At 36.5% G+C, this 25,179-nt stretch overlaps 1 protein-coding gene across 1 annotated transcript in view; it reads left to right on the top strand.

Moving 5' to 3' along the window:
* Positions 1–24,177, top strand: part of LOC129239675 (palmitoyltransferase ZDHHC8) — a 44,100-nt gene extending 19,923 nt beyond the window's left edge. The window contains exons 7-9 of the mRNA XM_054875370.1: positions 1,403–1,585; positions 18,856–19,085; positions 22,817–24,177. Coding sequence (XP_054731345.1) covers positions 1,403–1,585; positions 18,856–19,085; positions 22,817–23,760 — 1,357 coding nt within the window. The 3' untranslated portion in view covers positions 23,761–24,177. The remainder of the gene's footprint in view (positions 1–1,402; positions 1,586–18,855; positions 19,086–22,816) is intronic.
* Positions 24,178–25,179: the final 1,002 nt, after the last annotated feature.

Below are 25,179 nucleotides of genomic sequence, written 5' to 3'. Positions count from 1 at the left end.
GTCGCTCACAAGTTTTTGAAAACCCTCTGTCTTAGATGGGTAATATACCGAATTTTCTTACCAAAACTAATGCCAAACAAGGAATTGCTCGAAAAATCACGGAGTTGCTAGACATTTGGATTAGAAGCCAGAAATGAAAGTATGATAGATTGGTCACACTTTACGCAAGGAAGACGGTAACATAGCGAAGAAGGCAATGGAATGGAACCCACTCAAAACGAGAGGAAGAACGTCTGGCAAGCCAAGGGGAACCGGGAAAAGAACTGTGGATCGCGAGACGGCTCAACTCGGGTTAAGCTGGAAGCAGGTGAAGGTGTTATCCAGTAATTGGACGAGATGCCGCGTACGTGTTGTTGGTCCCCTATGTCTCGCTAGGAATTCAAGGAAAGAATGATGGTGATGAACGATCATCCTATCAATCTGCCGGGTAGTCTTTCGCGATTTATTTTTTTCTCGAAGCATTTTCCTTTGTTTTATACTCTGAAAAATATTTCAAAGCAAAGATAATCCGGTCTTTGGCAACTCTATGATTGTTTTTCGAAGAGCTGGGGTACATTATTTTCCTTTCGACATTATTGAATCGTTTCAACTAAAGTATGATAAGTGCGGGAGGAGTACTTGTTCTTCTCTTAATTGGCGCGATAACCGCTTACGCAATTTTGGCCGAGTTCAACAAAAGCGTGCCAGTTGTCACATACCAAGTGAAGTCAAGTCCTTCTCCACCCGATCTTTCCAACGCAAAGGAGGCCTTCCTCTTTCTCTGCTACCACCAGCTGGTACCGCATCGAATACTTTCAGAGCCGGAGCGGTTGTATCCATTCGGACGACATGACACAGCCAACGTAGCTGCTGGATCTTTATTCGCTGCTCTATGTCTATGTCGTCGTAAAGCTCATACAGCTCATCGTTCAATCGCCTGCGATACTCGTCGTCGGCAACGCGCAAAGGTTCAAAAATCTGCCGCAGATTCTTTTCTTCAAACACTCCGAGGGACGCCTCATCGGATGTGGTCATCGTCCAAGCTTTTGCGCCATACGTTAGGACGGGCATGATGAGAGCGCGGGAGGAATACTCCAGATATTTTATTTTTTACTTACTTACCATTTAAAATATAAAACAAAAAAATTCACAAAATTTTGGACAAAGAACAAATCGTTCTTAAGTATATTTCTCAAAAAATATCAGTGATCCTATAAAACACAAACAAATCAATGCGACCCCTTGAAGAAAATTAAATAATGAAGATGATCACGACAAATATATTAAAGTGCAAAAAGTACCGTTACGGCACCGTCATATATGGTTGGCAACGCATCGTTCTTAAGTATTTTTCAACGGCTGTATATACATATTTATATATATATATTTTTTTTTTATAATTATATTTATTCTTATTTCAAAGCGGTTTGGAACCACAACGCGGCTATAATCCCGCCGATCCACTGTCGCCCGATCATCCAGCTCATCCGAGTAATCAGGGCGCACAGCAACAACGCAGTGGGACAACTGCAACGCCCACAATGCAGCAACGAATAAAACCGTTGGGTGTGGCGACACCACTCGTGATGGCAAGTCCAGTTAGAAGGTGAGTGTTTAACGTAGTCTTTGCCGCTTAAACGATGTACGTACATGAATTTCCATATACGTGCGCATGTGTGCGCGCGCACGAGTGCAAGTGCAAAGTGCCAAGCCAGAAAGGATTGGAAAGAATGCAAATGCAACGGCAACTGCAACTGCTCTCCAGTGGCTTTATTGCGCTCTACTAGTTCACGCTATAATTTCTAATATCTGTCTACAATTATCTGTTATAGTAACTACTATTATATTTCTCAAAATGTACGCAAACAAATGTCATTGAGTACTTAATACCTGCCTTCTTCGTATGTTTTCCAACTCAAAACTGCTACTTTTGTTTAACCACAAAATTTATATGCGCCTTAAAAATGTGTGAATCAAAAAGAATACTTATTTACATATTTAAGCCCTACCTTTATATTCTAGCAAGTGTATGGCATAATTTGCTTTCAGTTCCTTTCGTCAAAATTAACACATAATGAGATGTTTTTATAATATTATAGTTTGCTTTCGATTTTGTGAATATATTTTGATTTGTCTATTTTTATTTTCGTTTTGCATTGAAGATGGACATAGCTGGAATTAGCGACTCTTAATTTATGCCAATGCGAAATGCAAAATCGGTAAATAACAAGAATTTAAAGAAAAGAAAATGTTGTTCTAATATTAATTTACGTCGCCAGAACGCTTTATTTGGCACACGCTCAGAGAGTTTGTATTTATTTTAAATGAAGAACCAAAATAAAAATAAATAAGCCATTCAGTCCAATGAAATCATGAAATTTCTTCGAAAAATCAATTCGATGCAATTTTGCAAGCTAAATTTCGAGGCTTTCGAAAAAAAAAAAATTATTTACTTATCACTACTTTCTTTATAAAAAAATATTATTATTTTATCACATATTATTTTTCATTTTATATTTTTTCGTTCGAGTTAAATTTACAATCTGTCTTATTATAATACAGTAATAAAACAAAAACAAAATAAATAAATAAATAATATTGGGTATTGGAATAAGTTTCCCTCCTTTCTTAGCCAAAGTTAGGAATTATTTAAACAATTAATTATATATATACGCTGCGGTCAATATAATAGCACCACGCGCAAATTTATACTGACTCCGTTTACATCTGTTTAACTGTTGGGCCGATGCAACTCAAAACAAAATAATAATTCTTTGATGTTAATGGTTTATTATCATAAGAAAATTATTTGTTTTTTTTTTCAACAGTTTATAATACGCTAATTCATTTAAACAAAAAACTTAAAAACTACACAGTCAAAATAATAGCACTTCAGTTCATTTTGAACCAAAGTTAGTAAAATAAATAAAACATTTCACTCAGATATCTTCTAGATAAATTAATTGTATGGTTTCAATACTTTGTCGCGTGCCCTTTATTTGCTATTACCGCGGCACAATGCCTTCCCATGGAATCCACTAAATGCTGGCATCTTTCAGCTTTAATGGAACTCCAAATTTTCTGCATAGCCTCTCAGAGCCCTTCAACGGTTGTTGGTTTTATTGCAGATACGTTCACAGACTGTGAAGGCCACTCCATTACATTGATAAAGTTATCGTTGAACCATTTTTTTTGCCATTTTGCTGGTGTGTTTGGGGCCATTGTCTTGCTGGAAGATGCACACCAGCGGCAACATACCCCGGACAAGCAATCAACTGTGTCACAACAAAACAGCGGTAGCAGCACCTCTTAAAGAGAGTTCTTTTTAGAATATTATTATATGAATGAATGTGAGAAATTATACACAACCATTTGTATGTGCAACACATGATTATAAACTTAAGTAACTATTAAATAGTAATTGACGTAATAGCTAAAACATGGATAATGTATGAGCAATTACTCCTTTTTGATAAGAAGTTTAACTTATATTCAAATACAATAGTACTAGTGAAGCATACGGCAACATAATTTCATCAGGGATTTTTACATAAACCGATGAATCCATAACGGTTTTGATTCAATATATAGTACCCACACCTTGAAACGAGAAGCAACCCCATACCATAATACTATGACCTCCATGTTTGATAGTTTTTGCTGTGAATTGTGGCTTGTATTCGCTGTTAGGTGGCCTACGGACAAAACATCTGAAACCCTTTCCACCAAAACGAACAGTTTTGGATTCGTCAGCCCATAGCATATTTCTCCACTTTTCTTTTGGCCAATTTAGATGCGCTTTAGCAAAAGATATCCGTTTAGCAACATACTTAGAGGAAAGGAGCGGCACTTTTCGAGGACTACAGGCATTGAGGCTGTTGTCTCGAAGTCTGCGGCGAATAGTTTTCACACCTGCCGGCACATTCAATTTTTTTTTTAGCTCTGTAGCTGTCATAAAGGGATTTGCTTTAGTAACCGTTTTACTATTAAGGGTGACAAAACTCGCTTCCTACCACGGGATTCAACTTTTTGCTCATATCTTAGGGCATTTATTATCCTTTTATTGGAACAGCCCAGCAATTCCCTTATTTGGGAATACAATTTACCCTCGGACACAAATTTTTTTATTAGTCAGGGAAACAATGCTTTCCGCGGCCCATAACTATACAATTTTTATAATATTATTGCACGATTTTATAGAAAGTATTTTAAAACAATTTTATTACCTTCCGTTTTTACTTTTTTCACAAAATTTTGCAAAACAAAAGTAAAAAAGCCTACTGGTGCTATTTTATTAACTGCACAAAATGATAAGTGTTGACAAAAGATCTTTTATAGCTGATTAACAATTACTGAAATTGAGATAGCGTAAAAAAATGTAACTGTTTTTTACACTCCAAAAAATAACATAGTAAATAGGTGAAATTTTTACATCTTTCGAATCAGAATATTGCCACTGGTGCTATTATATTGACCGGCACTGTATATATATATATATATATATTAATTGGCGCGTACACCCTTTTTGTGTGTTTGGCCGAGCTCCCCCTCCTATTTGTGGCGTGCGTCTTGATGTTGTTCCACAAATGGAGGGACCTACAGTTTCAAGCCGACTCCGAACGGCAGATATTTTTATGAGGAGCTTTTTCATGGCAAAAATACACTCGGAGGTTTGCCATTGCCTGCCGAGGGGTGACCGCTCACATGCAAAGAATTAATTATCCTTCAACTAAGACCATTACTAGGCAAAATTGAGTATTATGGAAATAACTTAGATGGCCCCAAATGACCTCAGAAATGAATTTAGATCTCAGGTGGCACAAAATTAATAGCCCTAACGGAAGATTTATACATTTTGTAAATGGCGTCGTACATCAATTATATTTGACGCTTGTGAACTAGACAGCTCTTATTGAATACTGGTCTATTTGCCAAGTCAGTGGGTATCGCCTATAATGCCAATTCCAGAAGCTCTAATACTAAAAATAAGTTTAAAATCATTAGCTCAAATCACCACAGAGTGACCAATGTGACTTAAGCTGCAATTAGTGGTGCCGTGCCTTAGCCATAACCACCGTAACCGTAGGAATCAGCTGTTCTGATCAAACATATGGGCATCAATGTAAACGAATATAGGTGCCACACCATAACACCATAGCCATAACCGTACCCGCATACATCTATTGAATTTTGATTTTTCCCGTAACTGTAAACAGCTGTGAAATAAAGGATTTTCCAATAACAGATGTTACAGGTGAATGGATTGCGTTATCGAGAGATGATTAACGATTTTTATGGCTGGAATTGGATGGTATTGAACTGGACAACGCTTATTTTCAACAAGACGGCGCTACATGCCTTACAAGCAACGATACCATTGATCTTTTACGAGAAAAATTTCCGGACCGTGTTATCGCTCGAACAGGTGATCACAATTGGCCACCGAGATCTTGTGATTTATCACCTTGTGACGTTTTTCTTTGGGGCCACGTGAAAGAGAAGGTCTACGCCAACAGCCCAGGGTCGTTTCAAGACCTCAAAGATTGAGTTCGTGAGGCTATCGAGGGCATAGGACAGCCACTTTGCAATTCGGTTATGGAAAATTTCATGAAAAGGACATTGTCCTGTAAGCGTGGTCGTGGTGGTCATTCGCCTGATGTTATTTTCCACTATTAACGGCATATCTTCCTCTTTAAAATGAAATAAACATCCACTCATTTATATTAAAAAATAGCAGTTTTCTTTGAATATCAAAATAGCACTTCTTATTAAAAAACTTTTTACTTTACATTTGTTTTTATATTTGCGATAAAAATTGAAATAATATATTAGAAATGACCGACGAAAAATAAACTGACTTAGAGAAACGTTATGCGTGTTTTTATGCTAAAATACAAATATTTCCCTTAATTCTAATTCAATGTCAGCTGTTTATGGTTACGGCATGGCTAATCAACAAATGTTATAATATTGCGGCAATGGTCAAGGTTGCGGCTATGGCGTTATGGCTACGGCACCACTAATTGCAGCTTTATTTTTTTCAATGTTCTCTAATAATTGCACAACGATAATTGACTATTTATTTATTTCTTTAGACATTTTTTTAAATTTTTTATAAAAATATAGGTAATATAATAACCAAGACGAATTTATTAAAGGTGGTGTTGGTAAATCAGCTGATTTGTGTTTTTTCTTTCGCTGTGTCCATGTGGCTGTCAGCACAGAATAAAACAAGGCGAATTAATTTTTTGCCGTGGCAATCAAACGTACAAAACATTGTTGTTTTAGGTGGTGGCACTACCACCTTCAATAAATGCGCCTTGATAATAACAAAAGCAATATAACTGAAAGTTTCAAACTTTGTACAAAATTAAAAAAAAATTTAACTCATTCAGTAAATTCAACCAATTCTCATTAAAATTCAAATTTTTTAATCGAATTTTTTAGAAAACTTCTGGGTGTGTAGTTTAGCAAATTTAAGTGGCCCAGAACTTGCATTTATTTTGAAAATTTTTTTTCTTTTGTTTTTTTTTTTTTGCTATTGCGCAATCTCTTCTATATAAAAAACTAATTCAAGCATTCATTCGTTAGTCCGCTTACTTTATTTTAACTGCCACAAAAACGGAATAGTTCCGTGATAGAAAATATTTTGATTCAAGTTTAGCATTTAGAAAATTTATTAATATTAAAATCTTTAGAAATATTAGTATATTTTAATCTTGAAACATATACGGAATGATATTTTGATTATATTTGATTTTCTTTTTTAATAAATGCAAGCTCGCTCTATGGCCGATCATCTAGTAAATGGCAATCAGTATTTTACTTGGTCGCAATTTCTTGTATATGTATTCCTAATTTTAGAGATCCATCGTGCTGCTCATAATTGTTGTAAAAGCTACAAAATAATTAAAATATTAAAAACGCACAAATAAAAAAAGTTAAAAACTGCTTAACAAACTAAAGCGTGCAAAATTTGCATAACTCAAAAAAATAATGCTTTATCCAGCTTATCACAAGCAATAATTGAATTTTGTAAATAATATTTGTGTTCTTACAGAGTGTGGTAGTTTAGAAAAAGATCATTGTTTAAAAAATAAAAATAAAAATTAAGTCAATTATTTATGTCATCGATTTCCATTGGATAGCAGAAGGTTTTTTTGTTGAGTTGGAGCATTCCCTACACTATTCACCTAACGGCGCTTATGCCTATACAAATTGTAAAATTTTCTGTGAAAGCAGAATTTTAAAGCAAAATCTTCAAAATTGCCAATACTTTTCAAAGAATTTATTTACATTTTTTTCTTTGTCTGTATAATTTTGTACTACATCTATTCTTATCTTCTTTTTCATTCTTTTTTCGCTAGTCAATTCTCAAAAACTGATACAAATTTTAACTGCTAAGCTTATATTAGTAAACTGCTACATACATAGAGTTCAAAGAAAATTGAATTTTAGTGCATATTTAAATGAAATGAATCAAAAATAGTGTTTTAAATCAACTTTTGACATATGAAATTCTGCAACACTATCTAAAACCACAATTAATCCTACTATGTACTACTACTACTACTACTACCACTACTGTGTACTACTTCTACTGTGTACTACTACTATCAATAAAACCACAACCACAATCGCCACGACCATCAACCACCACCACCTCCATCCTATTGCTCTACGACTTGAACTTCAACTGCAACTTGAATTTCTTCCTGACTATGACCGCGCTTGTGCACACAAACACACACGTACACGCCTTCACCACCACAAGTACCACCAACCGTACCTCAAGCCCAAGCTCAGCTTCAGCCTCAACTTCAAAGTCTGCTCTGCCAAGCTTTGTATAAGCTTAACGTTGTTTAGCAATCGTTTCAAAGTCGTTCGGTCGTACGTACAGTTTCCGTCCAATTCTTCTATCACCACTACCACTACTACTCTGTTGTAATATTCATTGGAGGTGAGTTTTACGTTTGTTACGTTCGATTTTCTTTTCGCCACGATTTTTTTTATTATTAAATCTAATTAATATGTAATCGACTTCCATGATATCAAAAGCAAATAATTTTCTTAACTCATTTTTTGTTTGCTCCATATATTGTCATTGTTTTGCTAGAATCGTCTTGGATCACAACAAACAAAAAAACAAAAATAAGCCGAAATTCATTTACACTCGTTTCTCTTTAACCCTATCTCTTTTGTCTATATCTTCCGTATTCTGTCCGTTCATCGTTTTATTGCAATCATTGGAAATGACCACGCTAATCTAATTAATTTTTTCATTTGTTATTACTTGGTTTTTCAATATCACGCATATCAATTTTACATATTTAAATTCGAAAAATTCAATTTCTGGGCGGTGCTCTCGTAGATTGTAGCTAAAAACTAAAACGAAACGAAAACTAATGAAAAACTAACGCTTGTCTTATATAACTACGGTATACGTGAATTGTAAAGTACAGTCGTTTCACTTGGGTAGAAAATTATTTTGTGGTCTTTAAATAAAACAACTTAAATCGACTCAGCACTTTCTACCTTTCAAGCACGAAAGTACTGTTTTGTTTTTATTATTCATAATAGCGATTTTAATAATCTTTAAATTTAAACATACAATTTTTCTAAGAAATATGGAAGTTTATTAGGTTAAAAGCAAAACTGCTAAATAAGTTATTTTGCCGAAATTCCACGCATTTAATTTTGAAAATCCCTTCTGCCAGAAAAATGTGACACACAGATGTTGCTCCAAGCAGTAAGAAGGCGTTGTTCCTAAGCAACGACAGGTGGCCATTCCCGCTACTTAGGACTGATAGTGGCAGGCTAATCACCTACCCTGTCAGAAATCAAATAGATTAACGAAACCTACGCAAGACAAGTCTTGTCGAGGCCCTATGCTCCCGAGAGGAGTGAACAAGGAAAACAAAAAATTGAAAATCGTGTACTTGCCCTAGCCGCTAATAATTCGCAGTCTTCCGATTTCTTGTCACATACACCTTATTGCGACAAACTCAGTATACCTCGGAGAGTCGGAGAGGACTGATTATATTGTTTCGACGGTAACATTTAACAGGAATTTTGCCACTCTCTTTCCATCTAAGTAAGAATGGAATAAGGGATTCTCTCTAAAGAACTTCGGCACTACAGTCAGTCGCTCTAAAAGGGATTGTGGTGTTGGAGCTGGTATATATTCTCATAGACTTAGAATTGAAAAATCTGTACGGCTTCCTAATACCAGCAGTGTATTTCAGGCGGAAGTACTGCCTTCTAGGTTACTAATCGCAGGCTTCTTAAAGGGCAATATCGCTATTCTTTCAGATAGCCAAGCTGCAATCCAGCACTGGGTTCGGCTACAACAACCTCTAAAGTGGTGGAACACAATAGAAATAGCCTTACCACCTTAAGTGAAAACCATAAAGTTATCTTAATCTGAGCCCCGGGACATCGGAACATTGAAGGTAATGAAAAAGCAGATGAACTGGCAAGTGGGGGATCTGCCATGAATAGCATTCTTGCAGAATCGGTATTCACACCACTGGGTGCAATAAATAATGCAATCTCGTCAAAATATCTCCGAATCGCTGATTGTAGATGGAGATACCAGACGAAATGCAAAATTCGCAGTACGTTATAGCCCACCTACAACCTCAAACAACCGTCAGCATTGGCAAATATAAAACGAATGGATGGTTATAGACTCACGGCAGTGCTAACTGTCTTCTAGTCCATAGGAGACCAGGCAGCCAAAATGCGTATCCCTCACAACTTACCGACACTGCCAGTTGTAAACAACCGGAGAAAAAGGATACAATCTTCCATTTCCTTTGTGAATGCCCTGCTCTATGGAAGGACAGAACAACTGCCTGGCTTAGACGTCAACAATCTGAATAAGGTTCTGAAACCGCACAGACTGGATATAGTCATGCTGTAAATAACGGTGGACAAGTTGGTAACGAGGATGTGGCAAGAAAATGGCGTGGAAGCGCTAGTTGGCTTCTGGATGAATTACCACTCTAACCAACCAACCAACAATCTGTTGCAGACCACTATTTTTTTATAACAATTTAATTCTTACCATACAAAAATCATGCAACGTAAACTTTAAAACCTCTTAAAAATTTTCAAAATTTCATCATTCATCTAATGTTGAATTTTGGGATAACAAGCGACTACAAAATACCGTTGACTTTTTACAATTTTTTTCGCTAAGGTGAAACTCCTTTTCTTCCATACTCGAATTTTTTTTATATGGAAGAGAGAGCCTAGAATTCAACTAAAAAATGCCAAAAACTTAAAGGCATTTTGTATTTACTTCAAATTTGCGTTTTTTTTTTTTTCAAATAATTTATATGGAAGAAAAAGCTTAGAAAGAAAATTTTTTTTTATCAACTGTATTTGGTATTCACTTGAAACTTGCATTTCATTATACTAAAATTCAATGGGCTATAAAACTTCATACCCAGAAAAATTCGGTTAAAAAAGTTGATGGTTTTGATGAAATTTTCAAAAATGATGTACGAACTTTGATACTTTGCGTTATATGGTTTTTGTTGTCGTATGAACTATATTTTTATAAAAAGTGGTGGTGTGTTTATAATTTTGCCACCGGGTGTATATGAGAAAAAATCGTAAACGTACGTGGCTAGGCCAAGTATAGCATTGACGCAATTCCATGTCAAGTGATCCAAATACCTTGGGCATTGCCGTCAATTTTTCTGATAACTGATTTTCTTTGTACGCCTGAATATAACAAAAAGTAAACTGAAAAAACTTCGAAAAGATTTTTTATAATTTTGACATTTATTCAATCTTGACAATTTTTGTATAAAGTTTTTTAGAGTTTTATTGAAAATTGGCTCGTTTTAATATTAACTTTTTATTTTTTATTTTTACTATAAAATATACTATAAGTATATGAAATATCTGCGGTTCCTTTTAAAATTTAAAATTAAAAAAAAAAAATTATATTTTTTGTATAAAATATGCGCTAAAAAAATGTGTTTTATTTTTCAAAATTTGTGGAGGAAATTTTTTTTGTCATTTTTAATCTGAACATCATTGAGATTGATTCAATTTTCAAGATTTTAGTGTATATAAAAAAATGTTTTGTTTAATTTTTCAGTATAAAATATGCTGCTTAAAAGAAATATTTTTTGTTCAAAATTTTTGGGAAACATTTGTTTTTTTATTTTGTAATTTTGAAAAAAAGTACCCCCTCAGAGTTTTTTCAGATTTTTTCCATTAAAAACTGAGACTACGCTCAGTAGTCCCCATAGAATCCCAATAGCTTTTCGGGTTACATTGTTCAATAAATATAATGCAAGTTTGTTCAAAATTAATCGGAAGATTTGTAATTTTTGCAAATGGCTAGACAGCTGCAGTATACAAACAGACAAGCAATGGCGCACGTAAAGGTCAAAATAAAGATCTTCACTCACTTACATTGAGTTTTTTTTTTTTTTAATTAGTAAAAAGTTATTTAAACAAAAATGTTTAATTTTGCGCCACCTGAGTTTCCAGAATACTTGGTCCACTTGGCATGGAATCGCTCATTGGCCCCTTTTGTTTTAAAGCATACTAATAGTCGGGAATTTTCCAATACATAGAATTGCGTTTGTCTACTGTTTAGCAACTAAGTTGTAAATTTTTATTTACGCTTTAGGAATAAGTGCATCTGATGTTCCACTACGAAATAATTTGGAACTCTCTCAAATGGTTATTTTTTTATCAGCGATTAACCGCGCGTGTTCACGCATATCCAACTTATTTTTACTCAAATATTTGTGTATCGCCTTTTACTTTGCCTTGAACTCGCCTACAGAAATTTTCTTCTGACATACTTCCCTTTTGGATATATTTCATAATTTTTTGATACAAATGAAAAAATTGCCGAAAAGTCTCTAAAACAAGTTGACAGATCCCAGTAAATTAGCAGCAGTTTGCATATATTTGCATTATGCAGCGTCCAAGTGATGGATATCGACACACAACCGGCGCTGATGCCTACGACGAGCGAATCCTGAAAACCTTTGATGAAAACGGCCTACCATCAGAACACAAACCTTTAACCTCGGATAATCTAAATTTACAATTGAAAAATGCCAAATCATATCTAACAAAGCCCAATAATGACTCAAACGATGTGCGTCACAGTTACGTGCCGCTATTTGATGAGCGCCTTAAAGCGCGCTTGCAACCGGATAACCGTCATGTGAACTCTGATCTGAACACATTAGTGAGCAGCATGATAAATAGCAATCCTCGTTACAAGTGTAGCACCTTCGAGGTGAACAATAGAAATGACAGTGACTTAACCAACTGCAAAAGCACCGTTACTTTGACGTCGAAGGACACAGCTTTAACAAATGGTAGTAAACACTGGAAGAATTTGTCGAAACGTGTGTCGATGCATGCAACCCGACCAGCAATGGCCACACAGGACGAAAGCGATAGCAATGACACGGACACAATGAATTCGGAACGCAACACGAGTATACACTACAAAGTTTCACCACGCACTGATTCTACCTCGAAAGCATCGTCGCGTTCATTTAACGAGGAGGTGTATAACGAATCAATGTCATCGGTATTCAGTATGTTGGGCAAGAAGACATCTACAACGCTATTAGATAGTAAGGCAAGCGATCAAGCGAAAATTATAAACGAATCTCGTTGTAGACGTACACCTTCGAGAGGTAGTTGGCCACAAGAGTCTGAAATTAATTTGATCATGCTTGGAGGACTAATGATCGGCTTATTTATCTCGAAGATACTGCAATATCTGCAAACGTACTTTGGTTGGTTCCAGGTGCAGGTGTTGCATATTCGAAACATGTTTCTAGGTCATAACGGTAGTATATGGGAATTCTGCAATTTCGATGACACGTCACGTTATGGTCTGCGTACGAAACTGTTACTGCTGCCAGTGGTGGGCACCTGTACACTTCTTTACGCTCTGAGTTCCGTATTCTACAACATCATACGCTGTTTGCGCGCACAGGCGCCGAATAGCATAATCGTTTTCATACAAAAGCTATATTTGGATGCTTGAGCTGGGCAAAATAACTGAAGAAATATGATCATATTGCATACACATATGTTCTTGTACTGGAAAATTTCCCATAGTTTATTTTTTTTTTTTGTTTGAAATACAATAAATTAGAAAATATTTTTAATGCATTAAAATGTTCGATTTATTCCGGTACGGTGAGCTGGCATTGAGCTCTAGTGGTACTTCTGAGTATGCACTCACAATTGAACAATTCCTCAATGAAGACACTTGTATCTATATTCATACATTTCATTCAACGTCGTTAATCCTTCAACGAGTAGCGGTAACCAATTAGGATGAGACTTTTAGGCTACGACCCAAAGAGTACGAGATTTTTGGATCACTCATATCTTCGGTCTTTAGGTCTGCCCTAACCGCTATTAATTCGTACTGGTCTGGTACGAGTTCTTCTCATATACACCCCGTTGCAAAATTATAAACCCACCACTATTTTTTTATATTATATAATAAAAATATAGTTCATACTATATTACAACAAAAACCATGTAACGCAAAGTTTCAAATCTTTTACAAAATTTCATCAAAACTTTCAACTTTTTAACCAGAATTTTTAGAATGTTTCTGGGTATGCAGTTTTACATCCCATTGAATTTAGTCAAGGTGAATCTATTAAAGGTGGTATCGGTAAATCAGCTAATTTTTTTTTTCTTTCACCCTGTTCATGTGGCTGTCAGAACAGAATGAAACTAGGCGAATTCATTCATTGTTTCCTACTTTGTCAATACTTTCCCGTGACAATCGTACAAAATATTGTTGTTGGTGGTGGCACCATTAAGGGGGTCCTCTAGTTTCTCGTCTGTTTTTTTCGGGTTTTTTCAATAATTTTTAACGGGCAAACGATCAAAATAATAAATCTCATTGTGTTCACATAATCTTTAGTAACATTTAAATGAGCTTTACAAATTTTTTGAAGACAAAATATATAATAGAATAAAAGTTATAGTGGCCGACAAGAAGACATAAAGTAAAAGAGGTGCTTGACGGTGACCAAAATTGCGGCTGTTTGGCTTATCTGAAATCGAAAAACCAAACGACATTTTAATCTTCATATTTAAGACTATCGATTGAACTAGAATGAATTCTTAATTACAAAAATTAATTTTTGTATACACTTTTGAAAATTAAATTCTATTTTTTACTTATTTTTTCTTAATTTTTTCGCTCATAGGAAAAAAACTATCGAAGCAATCATGATAATCCTAGTTCAATCGCTGGCTTATAATATATTAAAGATGAGGTATATATTTGAACAAGATCGGTTCAGTAGTTTTTGAAATATCGTGGTCACTATTTTGAAAAATAGTGTTTCGAGAAAAACGCGCTTCAAAGTTCGCGCAGCGTTGAGCGCGCTAAGTATACCTGCTCCGTTCAAGGCCGTAACTTGTGAGCCACTTCGAATATCGAAAAATCCTTCAGCACATACTTTTAGCACATGTTGTAAATGTGATTTATGAAAAAAAAAAAAATTCGATATTTTCGACCCAAGAAACTAGAGGACCCCCTTAAGGAATGCGCCTTGGTTTCAGTATAACAAAGTGCAAGTTTCAAGTTAGTACAAAATAGCGTTGATTTCTTTTTAATTTTTTGTTGACGGGTCTAGGCTTTTCTTCCATTTAAAAAATTTCGAGCATGCACTTTGTATGGACGAAAAGGCATGACACCTTACGTAAAGCCGCTCAAAAGTAGTTCAATGATTTTTGACAACTTTTTCGCATACGCTCTTGAGAATTTTCTTGCATATAAAAGACTTCTGAATATGTGCTTTACCTAATTTGTAGGTTGTTTGACTGAGCTTCTCCTCCAATTTGTGGAGATGGGCCTACAGCTAGTACCGCTTCCGAATGACAGATGGCTTTTTATGAGGAGCTTTTTCATGGCAGAAATACACTCGGAAATTTGATATTGCCTGCCGAGCGGCGACCGCTATTAGAAAAAACATTTTCTACAATTTCGATGTTTCTTCCTCCCAGCGCATTTCGAACCCGGGCATTATCGAATAGAGATTATACGCCAAACCAATCAGCTAACGTCGGCCTTTTTACGGCAAAACCTTATGCCATTTTAATTTTGCAATTTCCATCAGTATCATTATTTTAATCTTAGTAAATAAGAGAGAGTAAGAAGTTGCAGGCGCTATGCATTTAATTTTTTTTTAAGAGGCAATTTTCCAGCTCTGCGCTCAAAAGGCCCACCGATAACCTCCTCAACCTTTGGATGCAAAGTGAAAAAGTCAGGTTGGACAATAACTTTGTAAAAAAATTAATTTGCAGAGAAACTTGTTTTTCACGAATGGCAATTTATGTTGAAAGCTCATAGAATCCTAGTATTGCCCCGTCAAACTTGACACCTGTCACTCAGAATCTGAAGTTTTGTAACATTTCTTCATATTGGAAAACATGAATGCTAGCTGGAGGCACAGTGTGGAGAATATGGTGGATGAAAGTGCGATTCGTGGCATAATTCATACAATTCTGATATGGAAGAGAATTTTTTTTTTGTGAAAAGCTGTTCATTTTGTTTCTAATAGCTCTGTATAAAATGCGCCAATGCTCATTTACCCCTTTCAAAATAGTTGATGAGAATGACGCAAAGCCTCCAAAAAAAAATTGTTTCATCCGCGGTTACGAAACGAAGCGAAAACTTGTTCGGATTGCGATTCAGTATTTGCTGCGAATTCTGTATAAACTGATACAACGGATCCATGTCACAAGCCTGTAAACTCTTTTTCAAGCTAACGTTTCTTCACTCCCCGAACGTGTTACCCTGAATTGTATCGACCATTCCGCTTGTGTTGACCTCGATTGGGGAACAAGGAATGTTGGACTGGACGTCACTGGCACTGCTGAAATTGCGCTGGTATAGAGTAAGCTTGTGTTGTTGTAGCAGCATAAGACATTCCACATAATTTTTTTGAGAAATGCTGCTGAAGTGACAGCCCTTGGCCGAATTTACAGTTTGTCTAATGGAAGTGTAACCGCCATAATTTGTAAATTACATAGTTGACCAATTTGGTTCTATTAAACTGCATTGGATGAGCTTATAATATTATTATACGTAATATACATTTAATAAAATGTATAGTCATCACCGTCATCACTATTAGCTTTAATGGCTTCACATCTGAGAGTATGTATGTATATAATTCATGTTTTCCTTTGAGCTTTTGCTTAACTATTGCCCACACATTTTCAATAGGGTTGACATCAGGCGACTGTGAAGGCCAATCCGACATTTCAATCCCATTTTGCTGTTTTAGAATACTCATCTTCGGCTTCGATGCTTAGGTTCACTGTCTTCTTGTAAAATCCAAGGTTGGCTAGTTCTTCCAAACGTCTTCGTAACTGACGGTAATAATGTTTTTTTGACAAATTAAATCCCTTGCCCTTTTAACAGTTTGTTGAACCTGTCGATTATCAACAGCACACCTGGACTGACGTATGCAACTATTCGCCCAAAAGGAAGATGCATTCATGAATATTACTTATTGTTATCAACACTTACTTACTTCTCCCAATGGAGCATAGAGCCTCGACAATCCCCCTGAATCTAACTCTGTTTGTATTGTCATACAATTCGCTATCAACAGTTATTCGCCAGGTTTTAGCAGGGCAACCTGGCCGACAGGATCTTTGCGGGTTGCACCTTAGTGCTTGTTTTGCAATATAGTTGTTCCCTTTGCGAAGTGTGTGTCCTATCCCGATTATTATGTTTGCCCGATATTATACCTGATATTTACCTACAATTTTTTTTCAATGTGTGATAATGAGAGCAGAGATTTTTCCAATGTACTCCGAAATTTAAGGTGTTTTGCACGCAAACGTCTTCGAATCGTGTCTTTGGATACATTAACTCCACTTTTCGGTAAAACTGCTTCAGCTTCGCGGAGCGGTAAGATCGGCTTTGTTACAAACAAATCAATGATCTTCGTTTGGAGAGGTTTTTTTTTGGCTTGGCCGCCGGGTAAGTCGTCAACGTTTTTAACTTTGGTTCACCATTGCACCGACTTATTTATGAACGTCTTCGACTTCTTCAAATATTTTGCTGATGCGTATGCACGTGACATTTTTGGACATTAGTATGTGTACATAGGAACACGCATTTTTTCGATCACGCTTTCATTAGATGTAAATGCGACCAACGGAGGACTTCATGAATAACTTTAGTAATTTTCCAATTCCTCAATCGAAGCTGGTTTATCCACAAAGCAGTTAGAGTTTACATACCCCCACAAATAAAAGTCCAAAAGTGTGATATCACACGATATTGGTGGCGAATCAACTGGTCCGAGATGAGAGACAAATTGCTCACCGAAACGAGGACGCTGTAAATCCATTGTTTCACGAGCTGTATGGCAAGTAACGCCGTCTTGTTGGAACCAAATGTTGTGGAGATCACGGGCATCAAAAAGTGATTTACCATGACGCGATAGCGTTCGCCATTCACTGTTACATTGGCGCCAGACTTGTCTTTGAAAGAATATGGGCCGATGATTCCTCCAGTCCATAGACCGCACCAAACGGTTTTTGTTTTTAATGGATGCAATGGCTGTTCTTGAATGGCTTCGGGTTGCTCTTCAGCCAAAATACGGCAATTTTGCCTATTGACGTAGCCATTAAGCCAAAAAGGGGGCTTATCGCTGTACACCATAAGTTGGCCTGAGCGCGCGATGAACACTTTTCACAGAGCGTCGATTTTCGTAATACAGTTGTACGATTTCTAGACTTTGTTAAGGCGTAACTCTTTCCATGATGAAATGTCAATGAATACTGAAAACAATTATGTATTTAGTTTGACATTACTCACGCGTCATCTGTCAAAAAAAATTCTATTGAAAAAGGTACCTCCAATCTGATCACTAGATCACCAGATCGCAGTGCTAAATCCTCTGACTCATAATAATTGTAATAATAAATTTAAATTTGAAATTTGCTTGGCAAGCAAAATGTTGTATTTGAGGTGGCTATGCAATCTGTACCAACTTTCAGAGGCAGGATTGTCCCACTCTCATATAGAGGAATATTTAAAAAGTAATCAAGACAACTTTCGCTGATAAATACTTGTTTTTGTTCTCTATTCTTCAACTGTAAATAGCATACTTCGTATGAAGAAATTATTATGCGCGCTTTTCGGGCGGTCTTCTCCGAGAAATCACGCATGTTTAGAGTTTCGTGATAAGAAGTAGTGTCTTTCATTCGTTGCGTGATACTTCAGAATTAAAAAAAAAAATCATTTTCATTTACTTATGCTGGTAGCACGTAAAATGTATAATTAAATGTAAATATGTACGTGTCAACACGCGCGCATTGTGATTACTCGTAAAATAAGGCATTTGAAAGAACTAATAATTTATTAATTACCGTAATTTGGCGCGAACTCATTGCGATAATTTGATTCAGTAATTTCAGCACATTTACAGTAATTAATTATAACATCTTCTCTGCTCTATGTATGTGTGTATAACTGTTATGTGCGTGTCGTATTAATTGCATAACCATTTTTGTATTTAGTTTATTATTAAAATTAATAATCAAAGTTTGTAAGTTTTGTGGGACACAAAAAAAAAACGTATTTCTACACTTGATTTATTACATTTCATCTCAAAATTTGTTCATACTCGTACATCCATACATATTTATCTACAATAATTTATTCTCAACTAATTATTTGTTGCTAATGCATACGAATTGTCGTGAATTTAATGCTTGTTGTTGTAAATCATGGCTATTCAAAAAATTTGCAGCTTGGAAAAAATTGATTAATATTAAATTTCAAATTTTTTCCGCTTCACTTCAACTACTTTTTCTACTAAGGTCCAATCCTGGTACGCCCACCCAACCAAGACGACCCGATTTTATTGGTCTAAATACGCAACAACAGCAACAGCCGTCACAGACTTATTATGATTATACGGCTGGCTTGCCGCCCCAACATCCACAACCGCCTACCATTCAGCAACAGCAAATTATGTTGCAACAACAACAACAACAACGTGCCATGATGCAACAACAGCAGCAGCAACATCAACAACAACAGCAACAAGGTGAGAAACAGAATGATCGAAAATTTAGTAAACGATCGTCAAATGAAAACAAAAGGAAACGCAAAAAATTACTATCCATGGCCAACGTATTTAAGAGCTCAAAATCTAAGTCTAAGCCATCGAAAAGTCAGAAAAGGCGAAGCGCCAATTAGTCAGTCCATATAAAGCAAAATCAAAATGCAATATATTTAGCTACTAAGTCAGTTTTAACCGTATGTACCTATTGCATATTTTCGTACTTGTTATCTATATTAATTGTTTCTTTTTTTCATTGTTTTTTTTATAACAATATTTTTTATTTTTTTTATTATAATTTTTTTGTTTTTATTAATTTTTTTTTTCATTTTATTTTTCATTTCAATTACATTTTTAAATTAATTGTTTTAATTTTATTTTATTATAAAATTTTTTTATTATTATATTTAAATTTATTATTTAATTGTATTATTTAATTTTATTCATTTAACTTTTTTATTTCATTTTCATTTAATTTTTTTTTTTTTTTTGTTGCGTAGAGAAGAACCAAAGGAGTGAGAATAGTGAGGTTGGAAATACAAGGTGGCGCAAAATTATTCAACCAATTTTGTTTTTAAACAATGTTTTTATTGAGCGATGAAAATCTTTATTTTTACCTTTACGCGCTCTATTGCTCGCCTGGTTATATTCTGCAGCTGTCTAGTTCAATATGATTAAATTATGGTTAAATTTGATTGACATACGACGCCATTTGCAAAAATTACAAATCTTCCGCTAGGGTGAAACTCATGTCACCTTTTAAACCAGGTTTTCACCCAAATTAAATAATTTTTTCCTCCTTCCTTCTTTTCACGCTCAAACAAATACAATGCATGACAATCATTTTTTTTTTTTGAACTTTGCTTAAAGCGAACGGAATTAGTTTGATCCCTTGAAATAAGATTTAAAAATTTATTAGAATTAATAGAAATAGCCAAATTTACTCAAAATGTCGCACACCTATTTTACTGTCCATTAGGATGTCTCTTACAATAAAAACTATGATATAATAGTATACACAAGAGAAATTTATTTATTTATTCATTTATTCATATATAAATTTAGTCTACGAAAATAAAAGTTTCTTACAATAAATTTTTTGCTATTTGAACATTGCTTTCTGTTATAGTTACTAACCTTCTGTAAAACTCTGAGAATCGTACGGATAATGGTAACTCTGCGTACAGAATTTTGCAATGCAGAATTTTATAGTACTTTTTGTTTGTTGCGATGCTTTCGCACTTACAGCTACCGTCGGCTGCTGCGTCGAAAGGTGTGCCACTAAAGCAATCCCTCCTCTTCCTTTCCTGGATGTTTCCTCTGTCGCGGAACTACGATAGCATTTCATCGCACAGAGAAGATCCAAGTAGGCGTTCTCATAAAGACTGCCTCTTCTACTTTCCCTGCGTCCAGGATCGTCAGTTTTGGAGCCAGCATCATGCTATCGGCACAACTTCTAATTAGATGGGTAGGTTAAGGTTAGCATGTCGGTTAAGCATCTCTGTACGTGTCAAGTTTTTTGGCGCACGGGACTCGCTCTATGTACGTGCCAATAAGTTGCCAATTATGTGCACTTTCTACCGATGATGTTGTCTGCTCTTAAGGGACCTAGCCTGAAATCGACAGCTTCACCATGTAATTTCCATCTCTCACATTTGAAGAATGTGTGAACTGCATGTCCGTAGATATGCAATCCCGGTTCCCGCTTTCTCTATATTGTTTAGACATTTGCGATAATACCCATGTCAAGATAGCATCTGAGTAATATATAATAGAAGTTCACCTCTCCGAACTGCCTGTCATACCATTTATCTATGTTTGCTATAAGTCTCGGCATCCATTTGGTTTTCGACTCTGACTCCCAGCGCTCTTCCCATACTTATAAAAGGTGATTTTTTAAGAGCTATAGGAAATGTTTTTCAAAAAAACACACGTAAAATTCAAATTTTTATTTCTATCGATAGTACAGTCCATATAATTAAATGTTTAAAGATTATTTCATGCAAATGTTGAGCGCGACTGCGTTTCAAATGGTCCATCCGCTTAGTCCAATTTTGGCATACTCTTTCCAATGTTTCGGCCGGTATCTCACATATAAATGCTTTAATGTTGTCTTCCAATGCGTTAATTGAAGCAGGCTTGTTTGAATAGACATGAGCTTTAACATAGCCCCACAAAAAATATTCTAAAGGCGTTCTATCGCACGATCTGGATGGCCAATTGACAGGTCCCGAACGTGAAATAAAATGTTCACCGAACTCGCCTCTCAACAAGTCCATTGTTACGCGTGCTGTGGGGCATGTGGCACCGTCTTGCTGAAACCACATGTCATGCAAGTCAAGCTCTTGCATTTTGGGTAAAAAAAAGTTGGATATCATTTCACGGTAGCGCTCATCATTCACAGTTACGTTACGATCCGCAGCATCTTTGAAGAAGTACGGTCCAATGATACCTCCAGCTCATAAACCGCACCAAACTGTGACCTTTTCTGGGTACATTGGTAGCTCTTGCAATTCTTCTGGCTGATCTTCACTCCAAAATCGACAATTCTGCTTATTTACGTACCCATTGATCCAAAAATGAGCTTCGTCGCTGAACACAATTTTTCGATGAAAAAGTGGATCTTCGGCCAACTTTCCAAGAGCCCATTTACCAAAAATTCTGCGTTGCGGTAGCTCGTTCGGCTTCAATTCTTGCACCAGCTGTATTTTGAAAGGCTTCACACCTAAATCCTTTGGCAAAATTTTCCACGTTGTTGAGTAACAGAGGCCCAATTGCTGCGAACGGCGCCGAATCGATAAATGCTGGTCATCATTAACACTGGCCCATACAGCTGCGATATTTTCTTCAGTTCGCACTCTACGTAAGCGTGTTGGTGGTTTTATGTCCAATAATGTAAATTTGGTTCTAAATTTAGTCACAATAGCTGGAATAGCCGTTTCAGTGGGTCGATTAAACCGACCATAAAATGGAAGAAGCGCACGATAAACTTTCTTAACAGAACACGCATTTTTATAATAAAATTCAATGATTTGCAAGCGTTGTTCGTTTGTAAGACGATTCATGGTTAAATTATAGACCAAACTGAAGATGTTTGACAGTGAAACAAAACTCGAAACGTGCGTCAGCTGTTTAAACCAACTGTTTAAAAAGATAATAGCTAAAAAATCACCCTCACGAATTTTATTGTCTGTTCGTGTTTAGTCCGAGAACGAAACGAAAACATTGTAGCTGAATATCGGCGGTACACGTTGTTCATCTTCAAATAAATGCTTCCCTTGCTTGCCTTGCTTGCCTTGCTTGCCTTTGGTCGCACTAAACAGTACCAAGAATGTTGCTTCCATGTCTTAAGTTTATTGCGAACGTTTGTTGTTAGATTTTCTTCTCTGCCTTTTCAAAAACGCGGTGGTAAGACCTTTCCACTCCCATATTGTTTCCTCATATTTTTTTTGTGGAAGGTTTCTTTTGTCTGACGACCAGACTCTATTTGCGGCCTTAGACACTCTCATCATCTACGTAGGGCGGTAATGTCCAACTACAGTAAACTACAATATTACAAACATTATCATGGTTTTATTTTGCCTCCTCCAATTCTCGCTTCTTTATTCTTGCGTTAAAAAATTTATTTATTTAAGATCTCAAATTAATTTATTTAAGTTCTCGCACTTTTGTGACATTGCATTGATATTTTCTTCGCGCTCATTTCTTATTCACAGTTCCGCTAACACATCACCAGCAACAGGTGCTGGCCTCACAGACCTATGGCGGTAGCCCCCAACGCCGCTTTCTCTCCGAAGGTGAGCTAGTACGGCAAGGCGCTAGTGAGCTGTCGTATGCGCGCTCCAACAACACAGTGGACAATATACGCGAATTAGCGGGCAGTCCACAACGCGGTGTCTATATGTGGAAGGATACTTCGCCCGGCTTCAGTAGCAGCAGCGGAAGTGCTAGCGGTGGTGGTGTCGGTGGCGGCGTTGGCATGCCACCCGCTTCTATGGGCATCGGCAGCAGTGCCGGCGGCACAATGGGCAACAACATTCATCACGCACAGTATATCACAGTAGTGGGCAGCGGTCAGCCACATCCGTTGATAATGACTCATTCGCGCATGCATCAGCCAGGCGAGTATGCGTCGCCATCACAGCAACAACAACAATATCGATCCAATCCGACCAGCCCTACGACGATGCCACCTACCTCGTCGACATCCGCTCCAACCTATATGATGCGTTACGGTGTTGGTAATCCCGTTGCTTCACAGCCAAACAATTATGTGCATGCAACACAATCGATCGCAAATACGAACTCCAGCGGCTATCAGCCACAATTGCGCGGTGGAGTTGCCGTTTTTCCACCAAATCCTAGTGGGCCTAGCATTGGCGGTGGCGTCGTCGCCCAACTACAAACACAACCATCGCCTCAAGTGAAACGAAAACAAACACCAACGCGTCCCATGTCGTTTGTGCGCGCGCTTGAAATGACCGACTCAATGGAGATGCAATCGCTGGAACAGCAGCAACAGCAAGGCCGTGGTGGCAATATGCCAGCATCAGCCGTTGGCGGTCCAGGCACACAACATTTGGTGGGTGGCGCACGTACGACCACACCCACACCAGAGCGTGCCAGCGTTTACGACATGAACTATGAAATCTCTGTATAACCCGTGGTTGTACCGGTTGTCGTGCCACCCGCCTCAGTGACCATTTCTGCAACAGCTGCAGCGTATGCGCGCAAAAAGGGCGCAAGCGTTGTGGCGAGCGCAGCCGAGCCATCGGCATACGCATCAGTGCCAGTTATGGCGGCGAATACGCCAAATAGGCGCAAGTTCTCCACCTTCTTCTAGAGGAGAGGTGGTGCGCGCGCCTTTTCTGACGGCTATTGCCAGCCACTCAACATAATATTTAGAAATAAAAGAGACAATTTAGATTTTCTTTTTTTTCTACGTTTTACTACGTATATACGAAACCATTTTTTTTTTTAATACCGAGTCATCGTTTATGTACTATATTCACTAAACACTCTACGCTACCAAATGCAACTATCCGTATCGCCAAATGTAAATAAGTATACAACCTAAGATACACCTCCTACGAATACTGCATATACATACATACTTTATAATAATATGTAGTTGTAAAAAAAAACAAAACAAAATATCTATTAATCTTTATTTACGCCACATCAATTAGTTTTCAATTGAATATTCTCATTCGCCGTTTAATTGTAAAAGTTTTAAATATGTATGAATTGTTAAACTGCTTTTATAAATATTTATTATTCGAGTCTACGAGTGAATGTATTCAGACATATACGAATGTCCATGTAACATTAAATATAGTTTAATCAATTGGTCTAATCACAAAGAGTATCAACTAAACGAAACAAAATTTTGCTATGTACATAGATGTGTATGTTTGAATAAGTGCAGCGGCAACTGCAAATATGATATGTATGAAATATATGTACTATAATAAGTATAGCTGCTGCATATACCAATGCAATTGACAGCATGCGACATACAGAAGGGGCACGGTGTGGGAACCACTTTCTCGGTAAGAGTTAGGTGCATATTTTCAGTGGTAGTTTATCAAGGGTGAGTGCTCAAACAAAAATTGAGTTTTAAAACTTGCACTGTGTTGTGTTAAGCTTACACTGAAAAACTGCCTGTTAGTGGTGAAATTGGTTTTTGACAAAACGGTTTGATTGATTTGGTTTTGAACTGACACAATGAAATACCACTTTAGTCGTTTCATTTCCCATGTGGGTTATAAATTTGCTATTCAGCGTGCAATTCTACAAGAAAAAAAAGAGAAAAGAATGCTTGAGCTCACTTCTCGTATTCGGAAGCATTGCAGACAAAGTGGTGTGGTGAAATCTGCATGGAAAAATTGCTAATTTTTTAACTCTTTCTAATAGTGGGAAGAAAAAAAATGTAATAGCGAAATTCTACGTAGTTTGTCACCTCTTATTAAGAAGAATTTTAATTTTTTTTTATTTTATTGTAGCAGTGCAAAACATTACGCATACATTTTTTGAGTTTGCTGCTGAATTAATTACATCTTCACCTAAGAACGTGTGT

This window comes from Anastrepha obliqua, chromosome 2 (genome assembly GCF_027943255.1).
Source record: "Anastrepha obliqua isolate idAnaObli1 chromosome 2, idAnaObli1_1.0, whole genome shotgun sequence".
Lineage (NCBI taxonomy): Eukaryota > Metazoa > Arthropoda > Insecta > Diptera > Tephritidae > Anastrepha > Anastrepha obliqua.
This window is presented reverse-complemented; position numbering and strand designations above follow the sequence as displayed.